At 38.8% G+C, this 14,622-nt stretch overlaps 1 protein-coding gene across 1 annotated transcript; it reads left to right on the forward strand.

Annotated features, from left to right (window-relative positions):
- The first annotated feature begins 12,507 nt into the window (after positions 1 to 12,507).
- LOC148698803 (glyoxylase I 4-like) lies at positions 12,508 to 14,286 on the forward strand. The gene is made up of 5 exons (XM_088677796.1): positions 12,508 to 12,638; positions 12,841 to 13,009; positions 13,539 to 13,622; positions 13,697 to 13,900; positions 14,014 to 14,286. The coding sequence occupies exons 1-5, from the start codon at positions 12,573 to 12,575 to the stop codon at positions 14,100 to 14,102; spliced, it is 612 nt and encodes a 203-aa protein (XP_088533922.1). The 5' UTR covers positions 12,508 to 12,572; the 3' UTR covers positions 14,103 to 14,286.
- Positions 14,287 to 14,622: the final 336 nt, after the last annotated feature.

A 14,622-nucleotide genomic window follows, 5' to 3' on the forward strand; every position in this document is an offset into this window, starting at 1 on the left:
GAAGACTTTTGTGGTCTGTGAAGATCCTACACTTCTCTCCGTAAAGATAGTGTCTCCACAACTTCAACGCAAAGATGATAGCAGCCAATTCCAAATCATGTGTAGGGTAATTCATCTCATGAGGTTTCAACTGCCGCGAAGCATAAGCAATCACCCTACCATGCTGCATCAATACACATCCCAGACCATTCAAGGAAGCATCGCTATAAACCTCGAAATCACCACTATCGTCTGGAAGTGCGAAAACAGGTGCATTAGTAAGACAATGCTTCAACTGCTGGAAACTTTGCTCACACTTATCATTCCACTCAAACTTAACGTCTTTCCTTGTTAACCTCGTCAGTGGCAAGGCAATTACCGAAAAATCCTTAACGAATCTCCGATAATATCCCGCCAAACCAATGAAACTTCTCACCTCAGTGACGGTTCGTGGTTGTTCCCAACTCTCCACAGCTGCAACCTTTTGAGGATCAACAAGAATACCTTGAGCAGAAATGATGTGCCCCAAAAATGCGACTTGATCTAACCAGAACTGGCACTTGCTAAACTTAGCATACAGTTGGTGTTCCCTCAGCCTCTTCAACACCAAAGTAAGATGTCGAACATGCTCCGCTTTGGACTTAGAATACACCAGAATATCGTCAATGAAGACAATAACAAATCTATCCAGGTAAGACTGAAATACCCGGTTCATTAAGTCCATAAAAGCTGCTGGTGCATTAGTCAACCCAAATGGCATAACCAGAAACTCGTAATGACCGTAACGAGTCCTGAACGCCGTCTTAGGAACATCATCCCTACTAATTTTTAGCTGATAGTACCCAGACCTCAAGTCTATCTTAGAAAATACACAAGCACCTCTCAACTGATCAAACAAATCGTCGATACGAGGCAATGGATAACGGTTTTTAATCGTCACCCGATTCAATTGTCTGTAGTCGATACACAGCCTCAAAGTTCCGTCTTTCTTCCTCACAAACAACACTGGAGCGCCCCAAGGCGAAGTACTAGGCTGAATGAATCCCTTATCCACTAATTCCTGTAACTGCACTTTCAATTCCCTTAACTCAGCGGGAGCCATACGATAAGGAGTTAAAGAAATAGGATTGGTACCTGGAAGCAACTCAACAGTGAAATCCACATCTCGATCTGGGGGTAAACCAGGTAAATCCTCAGGAAAAACATCAGGGAAGTGTCTAACCACTCTCACATCCTCAATTCTGCTAGGAACGGTTTCCTCTAGCACCACATGAGCTAGATACCCCTGACAACCTTTAGACAACATCTTCTTCGCTCGCAAAGCCGAAATAACGCCGTGTCTTACTCCGCTCTGCTCACCCACAAAAGTAACCTCAGGTAATCCAGGACGGTGAAACGTAACTACTTTCCCGTAACAATCAATGTTGGCACGATAGAAGTGCAACCAATCTGTGCCCAAAATCACATCAAAATCGACAATATCTAACGGGATAAGATCAGCTGGCATAACAACACCCTCTACTATCACTGGACATCCTGGGTACATACAATCTACAACACATCTCTCTCCTCTAGGCATAGCGAATTCTAAATCGTACCCTAGAGGTGTGGGGCGAGGTTGCGTTACTTGAGCAAATGTATGAGAAATAACGGAATGTGTAGCTCCACAATCAATTAAGACTCTAGCAAAATAACCAAGAATATTTAACGTACCCATTATCAAGTCCGGGTTGTTTTGAGCATCCTGCAGGGAAATATTGTGAATACGCCCCTGGCCCTGCTGTCGTCCTCCACGACCTCTGCTCGCTTGAACACCGCGACCTTGAGCTCCACGCCCCTGACTGGGCTGACCCATCTGTCTCGAAGACCCTGCACTACTAGTAGCATTCTCACCCTGTTGATACTGTCCTCCTTGGTACCACTGAGAACCACCTATCGGAGCTGGAGGATACGGCATGTAGTTGCTGGGATACGAGGGATAACCACCTTGTGAATACGGGTCCTGGGGGTACTGATACGGTCCCGGGGCATAAGGAACAGCATCACCCTGATAGTGATAGGCACCACCTCTACCTGCTTGACCATAATTACTCGGACCCTGGATTTGCCGAATCGGTGCAGGTGGCGGCATAAAGGTCTGCTGCGGCTTCTGCTGCTGACTCTGGGGACAATTCACAGCTATATGTCCCGCCTGTCCACACGTGAAACAAACACCACTGCCACGCCTGCATTCGCCGAAATGTCGGTTATTACATCTACGGCAAACTGGGGGTCGGTTTCGGCCACCATCACCTTGTCTCTGGCCTCGAGCACCTCCATAAAACCTACCTCCACGTCCTTGTCCAGAGGCACTGAAACCACCACTAGACGAACTTGAACTTGCACCACCCCTTTTGAAGTTCTGAGTTTGGCGAGGCCCTAGCGATGTTTGACCTTTTCCTTTGTCGTCTTTCTTCTGATTGCCGTTTTTCTCTTCGTCACTATCACTTGACATATTCTCAGAGTCCTCTACCCTCAACAATATCTCATAGAACTCCTGGTAGGACTCGCAGTGAGTAGTAGTCACCATAGAACGCCATTTCTTCTTAGTGCCCAAGCGAAAACGACGAAGCATCTCCGCCGGATTACCAGCGACATCAGGATAGTAACGAGACAAATCAGTGAACTTACGATAATACTCGTTAGCCGTCATCTTTCGCTGTTTCAACTCAGTGAATTCTTGTTTCTTACGGTCGATATACTCAGGGGGTACAAATCTCCTTTGAAACACGTCCTTAAAAACATTCCAATCGGTCCTCTGAGCTGGAGTCAACATACGAAGTTCTTGCTCCCACCAAGCTGCAGACTCCATCTCCAGAAACCATGACGTTGTCTCGACCCACCTTTCCATAGGAAGGTTCCCCTGGTTATGTAACACACGGAACGTCTTCTCTATGTGTTCCAACCAACGTTCTGCACCTTTGTGACCCTCATTACCTTTAAACTTATCCAACTTCAAATTATACATAGTCTCCAGAGGAGTCCTCTGGGGAGGGCGCATCACTGTTTGAAGGGCTGTAGCAATCACTTCCCCCAACTGAGTAAGATCAGGGAAACTAGGCTCATCTGAGCGACGTGGTTCCCGACGAGGCGGCATGATTCTGACAGAAGACACCAATTATTAGAATACTCACAAAGACACAGGACTGCCAAACCTAGGCTCTGATACCAAGCTGACATACCCCGACCGAGATCAGGGCGTGCTGGCCGTCACGCGAAGGTGACGTAACCATGTGCGCGTGCGGAAGCTATTAAGATAGTAATATAAAAGTACGAATAATTAAAAACCTAGTAGCATACAAAGTACTAGTGTATGTGAGACACAATTCAGAGCAAGTCTACAACAGTCCAAAGGAAAAGATACGACATATTTACACCCGAAGGTGACCCTACAATGGTGAGTGTCTGTCAGAAATGCCGAGACGCCCTCTGGGATAAACCACCGAACTTGCTAGACCACTAGAACCTGGAGGGGCGCAAAAACAAAAGCGTGAGTGGGCAAAAACAAAGTTCTTTGAAAACTCTTTAGCAAAATACATTCTAACCCCTCGCCGTAAAACCTGTATACTTCCCAGAAAATGAACATATATACGTATGTATAGGTATGTCAATCATGCTCCACATATGCCATTCATGCTTGAGAATATGCCACAACAGAATCTCATAATCAAATATAAATACTCAAGCGTAAATCACATCAATAACATATAATCTGGCAGCCGGGAGTCACCTAACGTGACATGTACCGCTGCATCTAGAGCTCCAATCTCAACTCAACATCTGAATCTGCACACGAGTCGGAACCACCTAACGTGGTCTGTACGACAGGACTGGGTGTAATATATACGCTCTAGTGCTACGATCACGTGAAGACTGTGCGAATAATCGCGGGTCACCTACGAGTCGGAACCACCTAATGTAGTCTGTCCGACAAGGCTTGCACCTAACTTGGATCCAAGGCGAGCGTGTGGTGGGGGTGAACATCACGTGAAGGACTCTGCCCCTCTCTGGGCGGGAGCACTAACACCGGGGGTGCAGATTATGAGCTCTCTAAACATCTCAAATTACTATTGCATAACAACATGAATACCGCTTACCTGGCACTTACCTGTGCGTCCGCAGCACCAAATACACATTTATATATATGTATGCCGCTACTAATGCATGTGATGATGCATAAGTAATAATAATAAAGTGCATGGCATAAATCAATTACTCTTTTTAATCTGTTTCTGGGAATTTAAATGTATATAGGTATATACGGAAAACAAAAGCCCACTCACTGATAATTAGAAGGGTCGTAGCCCCCCTGCCTTGAGTGTGAACGTTCGTCCTCGGGAAACGAATCACCTATACGCGACAAAGTTACGAAAACATTAATTTAAAAGCACCTAAGCAACTTCTCGTAATAACTTCTCATACATTGCTCAAAATGGACAATTGAATATACCAATGTGATCTACACAACCTCAGGATCACACCCATATTTTTAAAATAATTTTTGGACCACGCACGCGCCCCCACGCGCCGTCCTAGGCACGGACCCACGCGCCCCCACGCGCAGCCACGTGCACTGCACACTGACGGCGTCAACTGACGCCGTCAGGAATATTCCGTTAACCTGACAGAATATTCCCTAACTGACGCCGTCACTGCCGTTAGGAATATTCCGTTAAACTTAACGGAATATTCCCCTTCCTTCTCCGGCCAGTCGCCGGCGCCGTCGCCGGAAAACTGGAAAAATTTCAAACTTTGTTTTCTCCTTCGTTTTTCAACCATTTTTCACAATTCAAAAGCCAAAATGAAGCTTAGGACTAGTAGAATCACGATAGACTAGTTTCAAGGGCTAAAAATTGCTAGATCATACCTGTTTTCAAGGTCAAAACTCGGCCAACTTTCGAACCTAGCCTTCCCGACGTCCAAATTCACCCAACGAACCACTCCCAAGCTCCTGGGAACCTCACAAACACAACTACAAGCTTAGAATCTCCCAAAACAAGCTAGATTAATTGTGCATGAACAGTGTTCAAATCGGCCATGGTGATATCGACGTGAAAACGACTATATCCTTACCTGAAAATGGCACCACTGGACTCCTCTCAGCTCCACGAACACGATGGTGGTCTTGGTTTCTTGATTGGTGAAGGTTTGAGTGTGTTTGTGTGTTTGCAGAAGGAAGAAGAAGAAGAACTCGGGGAGAGTGAGAGAGAGACAGGGAAGAGACAGAGAAGAGACAGGGAATGAGGGAATCCCGGGGGAGTGAGACGAGGTGTAGGAGTGTGTGTGTGTGGTCCTACACACCACACAACACAAAACTACACGTAAACGAATAGATTAGGGGTAAAATTGTAATTTCAAATGTACGTTTTAATAATTCCGGGACGGGATGTTACATAAAGTGTGTACGCACGTACTAGTAATAATGATTTGAAGGAAAAACATAAAAGAAAATAAATGATGGATATAAAACTCTCTTTATCTTGCCACTTTGTACTACGATGTTGTGGTATAGTGAATGTGCCGGTTTTATATAGTCTTGTTATAATGGATTGAATTGAAATGAATAACTCTCGGGAGAATAATTTTTCATTTCAAACGATTAGAAAGAGAATTAGACATGAATAAAATTTCTCCCTCCTAATCCACGTATTTGGGGAGGATTGGAATGAATAACATTTGTTCTTGAGTAAAGGGGGCGTTGACGGGGAGCGAAAGGTGCAGTCGCACAGGGCCTCAAATTTTAAGGGTCCCCAAAATTTTGCCATCTAATAGTATGTAATAATGTTCTATAAAATCTTATTATGCACTTTAAAATCTCATTATGCACTGCTTAAAATAGTTTTTTTTTTTCTATTCTAAATATAAAAATTTGGATTGCAATGAGATATTTTGGGTATCAATAGTAACCCCCTAAAAAGGGATATTTTTCAATTTTATTATATAATAATGTTATAAATGCAAGTGAAACTTTAAAGTTAGAGGTTTGAAGTTCTTTTTCATGTTTGGTTGTTGAATATTGAAATGCTTTTGATCATTTAGTGAATATTATATTTGTATATCTTTTTACTTATAATTAATGTCATTTGTAAATTTGTAATAAGTGAGTACTAAAGTTTGTTTTGATTTAAGTGATTGTTTTTTACATCAATACATTGTCCGACTTTTCTCAAACTATCTTAGGGAAGGGCCCTTTTATAAATTTCACATAGGGCCCCCAAAATCTCAGAGACGGCTTTGTTCTTGAGTAATTCATTTTCTAACCCCAATTTATAATATGTTGAATAATATTTATAATATGTTTATTGTGTCATGTACAGTAATCCAGGTCGTCGGAATACTGAGCAGGGGAAAGCTTCCAAGGAAGGTGAAGGACACAGAAGTAAGCCACAACGTCATCAACCAAAAATATTCCGGCCAAGCTGGGGTACTATATTTGCAGTATCATCTGCATTTTCTCTCTTCCTTGATCCCTTGATGTGCTATATTCCGTCCATCGGCGAGAAAGACACTTGCTACTTTTGGGACAAATGGTTGATGTGGACATTTTTCGTTTTACGATCAATCGGGGATCTCTTTTATGCACTGGACATTGCTGTTTTTCTGAAGAGATTTCGCACCAAACTTAGTGACAAGTCTTCTGCATCGGCCTCCTCCACAGAAACTATTGATGATCATCATGTGACAAGATATCGTATTTTCAAATACAAGAAATCAGATAGGTTCTTAGCCAATTTGTTATTTCGCATTTGGGTTGCTCTTCCCATTCTACAGGTAAGACCTACTAGAAGGTGATATGTTGCAAGTAATCAAATTTCACATTTAACTCCATGCATGCTCGATACCTAGATTTTATTTGACATGTATATATATAGTAATCACCCCTGATGTAGCGGAATATATGTCAAGGGAAATTGAACGAAATTCCCACGCTAGAATTCACTAGCAAATAAGTTGAAGTCCATCAGCAATCGGGAATATTTCAGAAAATAGAAAAAACTCTAAACTTGAATTGATTACACCTATAAGGCCAAGATGACCTATTTATAATGTGACACGGCGAAAGTTATAAATAAAAGGGATCATGAATGATCACTCTTAAATAGGTTTCTTGAACACCAGAGAATTGAGAAAAGCTCTAGAATTTTGATTATGGATGGCGCTATCCACACACCATCTCAATTATTATGATTATGTCCTACTTAAAAATTTGACGCACATTAGATAGATTATTACGTAAATTATTGATTTAATAGCATTGGTTAGCTGATAACCCAATTTAACTGTTGGTTGAGATGTCTCCAGGCAATATTGCTCATTGGAAAGTATACATACTTTGATCATTCTATGCTTATTTTACTAATTCCATTCCAATATACGCTGAGGGCTTATAACGTCTACATATGGCTTGATCGGCGTGCTAACGTAGAGAATGGAATAAGATGGCTCCATGGTCTATTAGACTTCCTTCCGTTCATCATTGCTTCTCATGTAAGTTCAAATCTTATTTCCGATATGGGGGAAAATATCTAAATTTTCTTGTAACCTTATTGTTGAGATATATGAGTGTATATATATGATAAACTTTTTAAAATTAGCATGGTCCACCACCAATACATTTACTAATATTGTTCTTAACGTAAGCACATATCATTAGTGCAGGTTTTTTTTCCACTAAAGGCGTCCGTGCTATTAGCATTGAACCTTCCACATATAAACTGTAAATTATCTTGTTAAGTCTTAGATGCGAGACGATCTATTCTCCAACAATAGGTATAGTTAAGCTCAAGCATTAATTGGTTAGTAAGTTAATACGATGCTAACTACTCATTTAGGACACTCTACAACGTTGTTATCTCATAATTTTAAACAACGATTTTTAAAATCGACATATCCAAATAAGGAAAACTTTCACAATAACAGTCAACAGTGCAAGTATTGAAATGTGAGATGATCTATTCTCCAACAATAGGTATAGTAATGCTCAAGTGTTAACTGATTAGTAAGTTAATACGATGTTAATTACTCGTTTAGGATACTCTACAACATCATAATTTTAAACAATGATTTTTAAAATCAACATCCAAATAAGGATAACTTTCACAATAACAGTCAACAGTGCAAGTAGTGAAATGATGTCCTATTTGGATAACTTTTTCAAGCTTGATTTTTTAATTGACCTAAAAAATGAGCCAGTTGGATAATGAGATGACTTTGTATATGGGCTTAAACAAGTAGTTAATATCATATATAAATACTGGTTACTCCTTGAACACTCCTATATATATATATATTAGGGTACAATTTCTCATATGGTTTTGAATAAACAAAGGGAATATGGGCTTAAACAAGTAGTTAGTATCATATTAATATATATATATGTATGTATATGTATACGTATATACTGGTTACTCCTTGAACACTCCTATATATATTAGGGTACAATTTCTCGTATGGTTTTGAATAAACAAAGGGAAGACATTTGAGAATACTGAATAGGAGTAAGAGCATGTTTACTTCTTCCTTAAAGGCCATCTATTTGAGGGGTGTGGTGCCTTTCAATATTTTTATATTTTTTCAATATATAGAATTATGACTCCTCGTATTGATATGGGAAAATATTGCAATATATATAGAATTACATTCCTAAATTACATGCTACAATCATAAAGATTGATTCAAGATTAATTAGTTCTAATCTAACACCATACTTTTCAAACACACTAATTACAATTGCAATGTATATTGTCCTTCAGCTTTACGGATCCATGTGGTACTTTTTGGCTGTGAATCGAGAGATAAAATGTTGGCTGGAGTATATCTGTAAACATGAAAAAATATGCGACCTTGGCACAGTTGATTATTCCTTCCATTGTGGATATTCTTCTCAGAAAAACAATGAGATGATCAGTATCCCAGGTTTAAAACAATCATGCCTTGTAGAACTTCCAAAAAATATGACATCGTTCCCTTTCGATTATGGATATATCTGTCTGCTCTCCAATCTAATATGACAACGTCAAGAGATCTTTCAAGAAAGATCTTGCACTGTTTTTGGTGGGGCCTGCGAAATTTGAGGTTTGTATTTGTATGACTTTAGTTTTTCATGTTTGATCACCTATAAATTAATATGCATATTTATGTTGTAAACTCATAATGTCGTGTTTATCTATTTAACCCTCTCAACAATGTCGTCTTTGATGATATCCTTCCATTTCATATTTTTGCAGTTCTTTTGGTTCAAACCTTCAGACCAGTTTCTACGCGGCCGAAATCATCTTTTCAGTTATGATCGCTATAAGTGGCTTGGCACTATTTTTAGTCTATCTTAATTCAAGGGTGCAACAGGTTGGTGCGGTGATCAGTACTCTGTTAAGAAAATTTTTTGTCAATAATTAAGCTTAAAGGCTTAAAGCTCCTCCATGCAAATTTTTTGTGTATTCATGCACGTACGTATATTTCTAGATTTAATGAAATCGTCATGGCTTTATAGAGTTGTTAAACATGCAGGGGTTAGAAAAAATGGCCGACCAACGTAGATTGAGACAGAAGATGAAAAAGATATATCCAAGCTTAATTGAAAAAAATACGTGACAAGAGCCCGCACCGCATGAATTCACTGCAGAAAGTATGTAACAAGAAATCTTTTAATGTAACAGTCACCAAAGATAATATTCGTCATGTGTACGTAATTAATTGTATCTAATTAAACATTGGTATGCAGGTTCCAATTCTTGGGAGAATATGTGAAAAAGGGATGAAAGAAATATCTGAGCATCTAAAGCCGAACATGTATACTAGGGATGAGTATATTATTCGAAAGGGTGAACCGTTGCGGAAGATGCTGTTCATCGGGCAAGGCACTGCTTTGAGCTACACAACTACTGAAGGCGCAACAACAAGTGTTTGCAAATGCCTTGAGAAAAATGATTTCTATGGAGAAGAACTTGTAATTTGGGCATTGAAATCTGCCTCATTTTCTGAGTTGCCTATCTGCACTACAACCCTTGTGTCCCAATCAAAAGTTGAAGCATTTTCAATCACTGCAAACCACTTGAAGTCTGTAGCCGCTGAGTTTTGGTGGCACTTTAGATGGGAGCTTCCTCCCTCTCGGTTGGAGTATTTTGCAGCTTCTTCCACACAAGCAGCCTGGCGCGGCCACCATGCAAAAAAGCTAAGAGATCAGCTGGTTGGGACAAATAATTAGTAGATTAGTACGAGCATTTTGGAGCATCGCCTTGGTGTGTGTGTTTTTGAGTTGATATCGCTTTTTTGTGTGTGTGTGTGTGTTTTGAATTGGTATTGCTTTGGTTCCTCTTTATGTTGCTTTACTCTCTTTTGGCCTTGGTTTCCCTTCAATGCGGTGAGGTGTCCTGCGTTTTGGTGTGTGGTATGAAAGGTGTGTAATCATTGACATGCATGAGAACGATTTTTGAATTAAAAGCTCAAATTATGGATCATCTTCTTCAAATTCAACATGGAGTGGCGGAACAGTTTGTGTCCATTGATATTTGTAGCACAATGTGAGTAGTCGTGCTGGTATTAATGTCGTAGTTGTCTAAGGTCACCGTTGAAGAATTGTGTTGGAGAAGCAATCAGTTGGTGCTATGGTAACTCATTTTATTCTGTGGTCAAATTTTATTTGATTTCCATAGTTGTTTTCTAAGTTGGGTCCTGGAAATTTGGTGTCACTCATTGGATCGTTTTCACGTTTGGGTTTTGGATTTGGGTTATTTTTTTGCATGATCTTATAGTGTTTTGAATAAAACATCACATCCAAGAAAAGTGAAATTTAATTGTATGATATGATCAATATTGTTCAACGCGTTCTAAATTGCGCACTTAACTCAATCTTTAGGACATGTTCGTTTTGAACATTGCTTGCCTCGTTACATGAAAGGATGAGTCTTTCTTTTGTGCCTACAAATCACAGTTTGACACTTATGTTACAGACTACTAAAAAGTTAGTTTAGAGCAGTGTGCTATCTCTCCACTTACTTTAGAATAGACTATGGCTCAAATCACGTAAAGAAAAGGTTTTGTATGTATGTCAACTGTGATTTGCATGTGAGGAGAAACACAAGTTGACAATGTTACCCTAGATTAGATTCTCTTATTCATGGTTTGATTCTGATGCAGATTTTGGAGTTGTTGGTGTCCACCATGTCGGATTGTTTTGGTTAAACCTTGAAAAATCTCTCAGGTTTTACCAGAACATTTTAGGTAAAATTATCAAATTCTTCCCTTTACTTATACACATGTGTAACTGTCTTTAGTGTGAATTATTATATAATCCAACACAGTTGACCGAAAATACAAAGATGAAATCAAATAACATAAACGCCAGGTAAAGTAGTGTGACCGCCTTACTTCACTTGAGATTGAATTTCATTCTTCGTAAATTGAAGTAATTTAAAATATAAGTTTGCTGATCATAATTGTAAAATATTAAATAGAAATGAAAATATATAGTGACAAACTAAAGCATGATCTAATTTGCTGGTCTCCCACAATTTCCCCTTAGGTTTTTGAGTTTTGCATTGTTTTATTAGCAGCTTGACTTACATGTCAACAACCTTTATAGTCCTCTTCCATTTGGAATTAGGATAATACTATTTACACTCATTTTTAGCTCTCATGCACTTTGTTAACTTATGTTATTGATCTATTACAATTCATTCAATCCGACGACTGAAAACTGAAAAAGGTATGCGAAAAGTAAAAGTAAATATGTTGACATCACTACCTGAAATAATTGAATTTTACTTTATTGGTGATATCAAGTTTATAATTAAAATATCCATATATATATATATATTAGTATTTATGGTTGATCAAGTGATTGAAAAGGCAGCTCTTAGATTGTTATAATTATTTTTTAATGGCCAGTCCAATTTTATTCATAGTGCCCCAATGTAAATACGGACATGAGATCTTATTGTGTGATGGTGAGTGAGATCGAGACATAAAAACATAATTCTCGTGACTCATAAGTGATCAATACAATCCATAACATGTTTAGTTTAAAAGTGAGTTATACTATAAGCACAAGAAGAATACCTAGACCTCAAGAAGATTTGTGTTTTCACTAAAAATAGATTATATTATTTGTCTTTAAGCACAAAGTACAATGATAGCGTTATTTTTAATACAATAGATATAGTTTATAAGGAGAGTAAATTGCTGTATGACTCATTAAACTATTACTCCAGTTGAAATTGACTTTCTGAAATATTTTTTGATAAATTAACCCTTAAAATATTTAAAATAAGCAAATTAACTCCTCACCATCAACCATAAGATCTGGCAAGAAGTGTATACAACAGAATTAATTTCCAAATTTTATTAGAGCCAAATTTAGAAATTAAAAGCTACAATATGTGAAAAACAATTCGTTGTGGGGCAAATGCGTGAAATAAAATTTCTCACATCTACATCAAATAATTTTGCACATTTTAGAAAACCCCAAAACATCAAGTAATGGCGCTTGATTTCTCTCATATTTTCTAATTTATTATTTTATATTACTATATCTGCAGGAACTGACACAAACCCAGATGTGCAGCTGCTCTTCCTTGGCGTCCCTTCTCATCCCACCACCCACTCTTCCTCTCCAACTCAAGGTTATTTTATCCTTTCCCTTTTATTTTATGATTTTATTTTAATTTCTTTAATTTTGGATTTTACTTATGGAAGGTTTAACTAAATATTTTAGGTACTGTTCATTTTTAACGAAAATGTAACATTTTTTTTCATTTCGATTAAAATTCAAAATTTTCAAACTATTTTCATTAGTTCATCTTTTAATTATTTGATTGATTGTAGGAGGATGGGGTTAGAGTCAGCACTGTGCTTACGAACCCATCGTCTAAAATTGACCGGACCGATCTGAGAAGTTGCAGACGTCACGGACGGTGTTTTGACACGAAAGCTAAGGTGACCGTTGAAGAAGATGTACTGGAGAAACAATCAGTTGGTGCTCAGGACAAAATTGGTAACTCATTATATTCTGTGGTCACTTTTTATTTGATTTTCACTAATTGTTTTCTAAGTTGGGTCTTTGAAACTAGAAATGTTTAGTTGTGATAGAAATACGGATAATACATTATATGTTTTTATGCAAATGGTAGAAAATTTTAATTTTTAAGTTATTAACTTTTAACACACATAATCCAATATTTATATAGGGACACGTGGTGTACCACTTCGTGTGATGATCACACTAAAAAAATCTCTCTTTCGAAACGAAGTAGGATTCTTTCATATCCAAATCTCTTCCCGCCCTCTTACATACACGAAATATGATTCTTTCTCACTTTCTCTGTCATTTTCTATTAAAAAATTAACATAAGATGTTTATGTAGCTTATCGTGACTATTTAAATATGAGAGGAGGGGAGTGAAATTTGAAGAGAAGAAAATCCTGCTTATTTGAGAATTTTGTGATTTACATGCGAGGAGAAACGCACGTTGACCATGTTAACCTAGATTCTCTTACTTGTTCATCTTTTTAATCTGATGCAGATTTTGGAGTTCTTAGCGTCCACCATGTCGGATTGTTGTGTGAAAACCTTGAAAGATCTCTCAGCTTTTACCAGAACATTTTAGGTAAAATTATCGAATTCCTCATCTTTTACTTGCATTTTTAAACTACGTAACAAATTTGATGGATCAAAAAATAGGTCTTGAAATAAATGAGGCTAGGCCACATGACAAGCTCCCCTTCAGAGGTGCCTGGTTATGGGTTGGTTCAGAGATGATTCATCTCATGGAACTTCCAAATCCCGACCCTTTACCCGGAAGACCCGCCCATGGAGGTCGCGACCGCCATGCTTGTATTGCAATCAAGGACGTATCGAAGCTCAAAGCAATCCTCGACGACGCTGGCAAGCTTATCTTTTTCTCATCTGCAGTTCATTTCATTTTCGATAACTTCTGGAACGGATGTCTGATCCATGGAAGGAATGTGGACGGCTTACATGGCTGTTTTCGGCTGCAGGTATTACCTACACGCTTAGCAAGTCCGGGAGGCCCGCGATTTTTACACGAGACCCGGACGCAAATGCTCTGGAGTTTACTCAAGTTTGATAGCTGAGAGTTGCAGGCTTAACCTTTATGTATCGATCCCGTCGTGGTTACATTATGTTTAGACACACTAATTGAGATTAGTAGAGTTTTGTACATGTTATACGTAAAACGATCATTGTTATATGGGCTGCTGGTGTAAAGAGCTTCATTATATCATATTATGATAAATTGTTAATTTGGATCATCGCCGAACCTCACTGTCCGAAGCCTAAGGACTAAGAAATCCGAACCATTCAAAAGAGAGAGATCTATGCCCTTAGTTTGTGTAAAGTGGATTAGCGGAATGAGTTAATGAAGACCGTCAAATTCAATTTGAATAGTTCGGATTTCTTGGTCCTTGAACTTCTAACAGTAAGACCTGGAGACCCTCTGTCCCCTTTTTCCTACTTCAAAGAGGAGATAAATGATGCTGCCGGTCGTCGGGGTCTTGGAAGGGGCGGCATCGGATGTCCGTCGACTTCCAAGACAGTTCACCCGTGGGGTTTCACGACAGACGGGTATTCCAAGAGAGACGTCAACA

This window comes from Pyrus communis, chromosome 2, assembly GCF_041283825.1.
Source record: "Pyrus communis isolate YQ-2024b chromosome 2, ASM4128382v1, whole genome shotgun sequence".
In the NCBI taxonomy this organism is placed as follows: domain Eukaryota; kingdom Viridiplantae; phylum Streptophyta; class Magnoliopsida; order Rosales; family Rosaceae; genus Pyrus; species Pyrus communis.

Bases quoted from the DNA above. Each gene is read 5' to 3' on its own strand.
- LOC148698803 (XM_088677796.1), top strand. From the start codon at position 12,573: ATGTGCAGCTGCTCTTCCTTGGCGTCCCTTCTCATCCCACCACCCACT. The intron at 12,639-12,840 runs GTTATTTTATCC...GATTGATTGTAG, and splicing joins CTCTTCCTCTCCAACTCAAG to GAGGATGGGGTTAGAGTCAG. The intron at 13,901-14,013 runs GCAAGCTTATCT...TTTCGGCTGCAG, and splicing joins AGCAATCCTCGACGACGCTG to GTATTACCTACACGCTTAGC.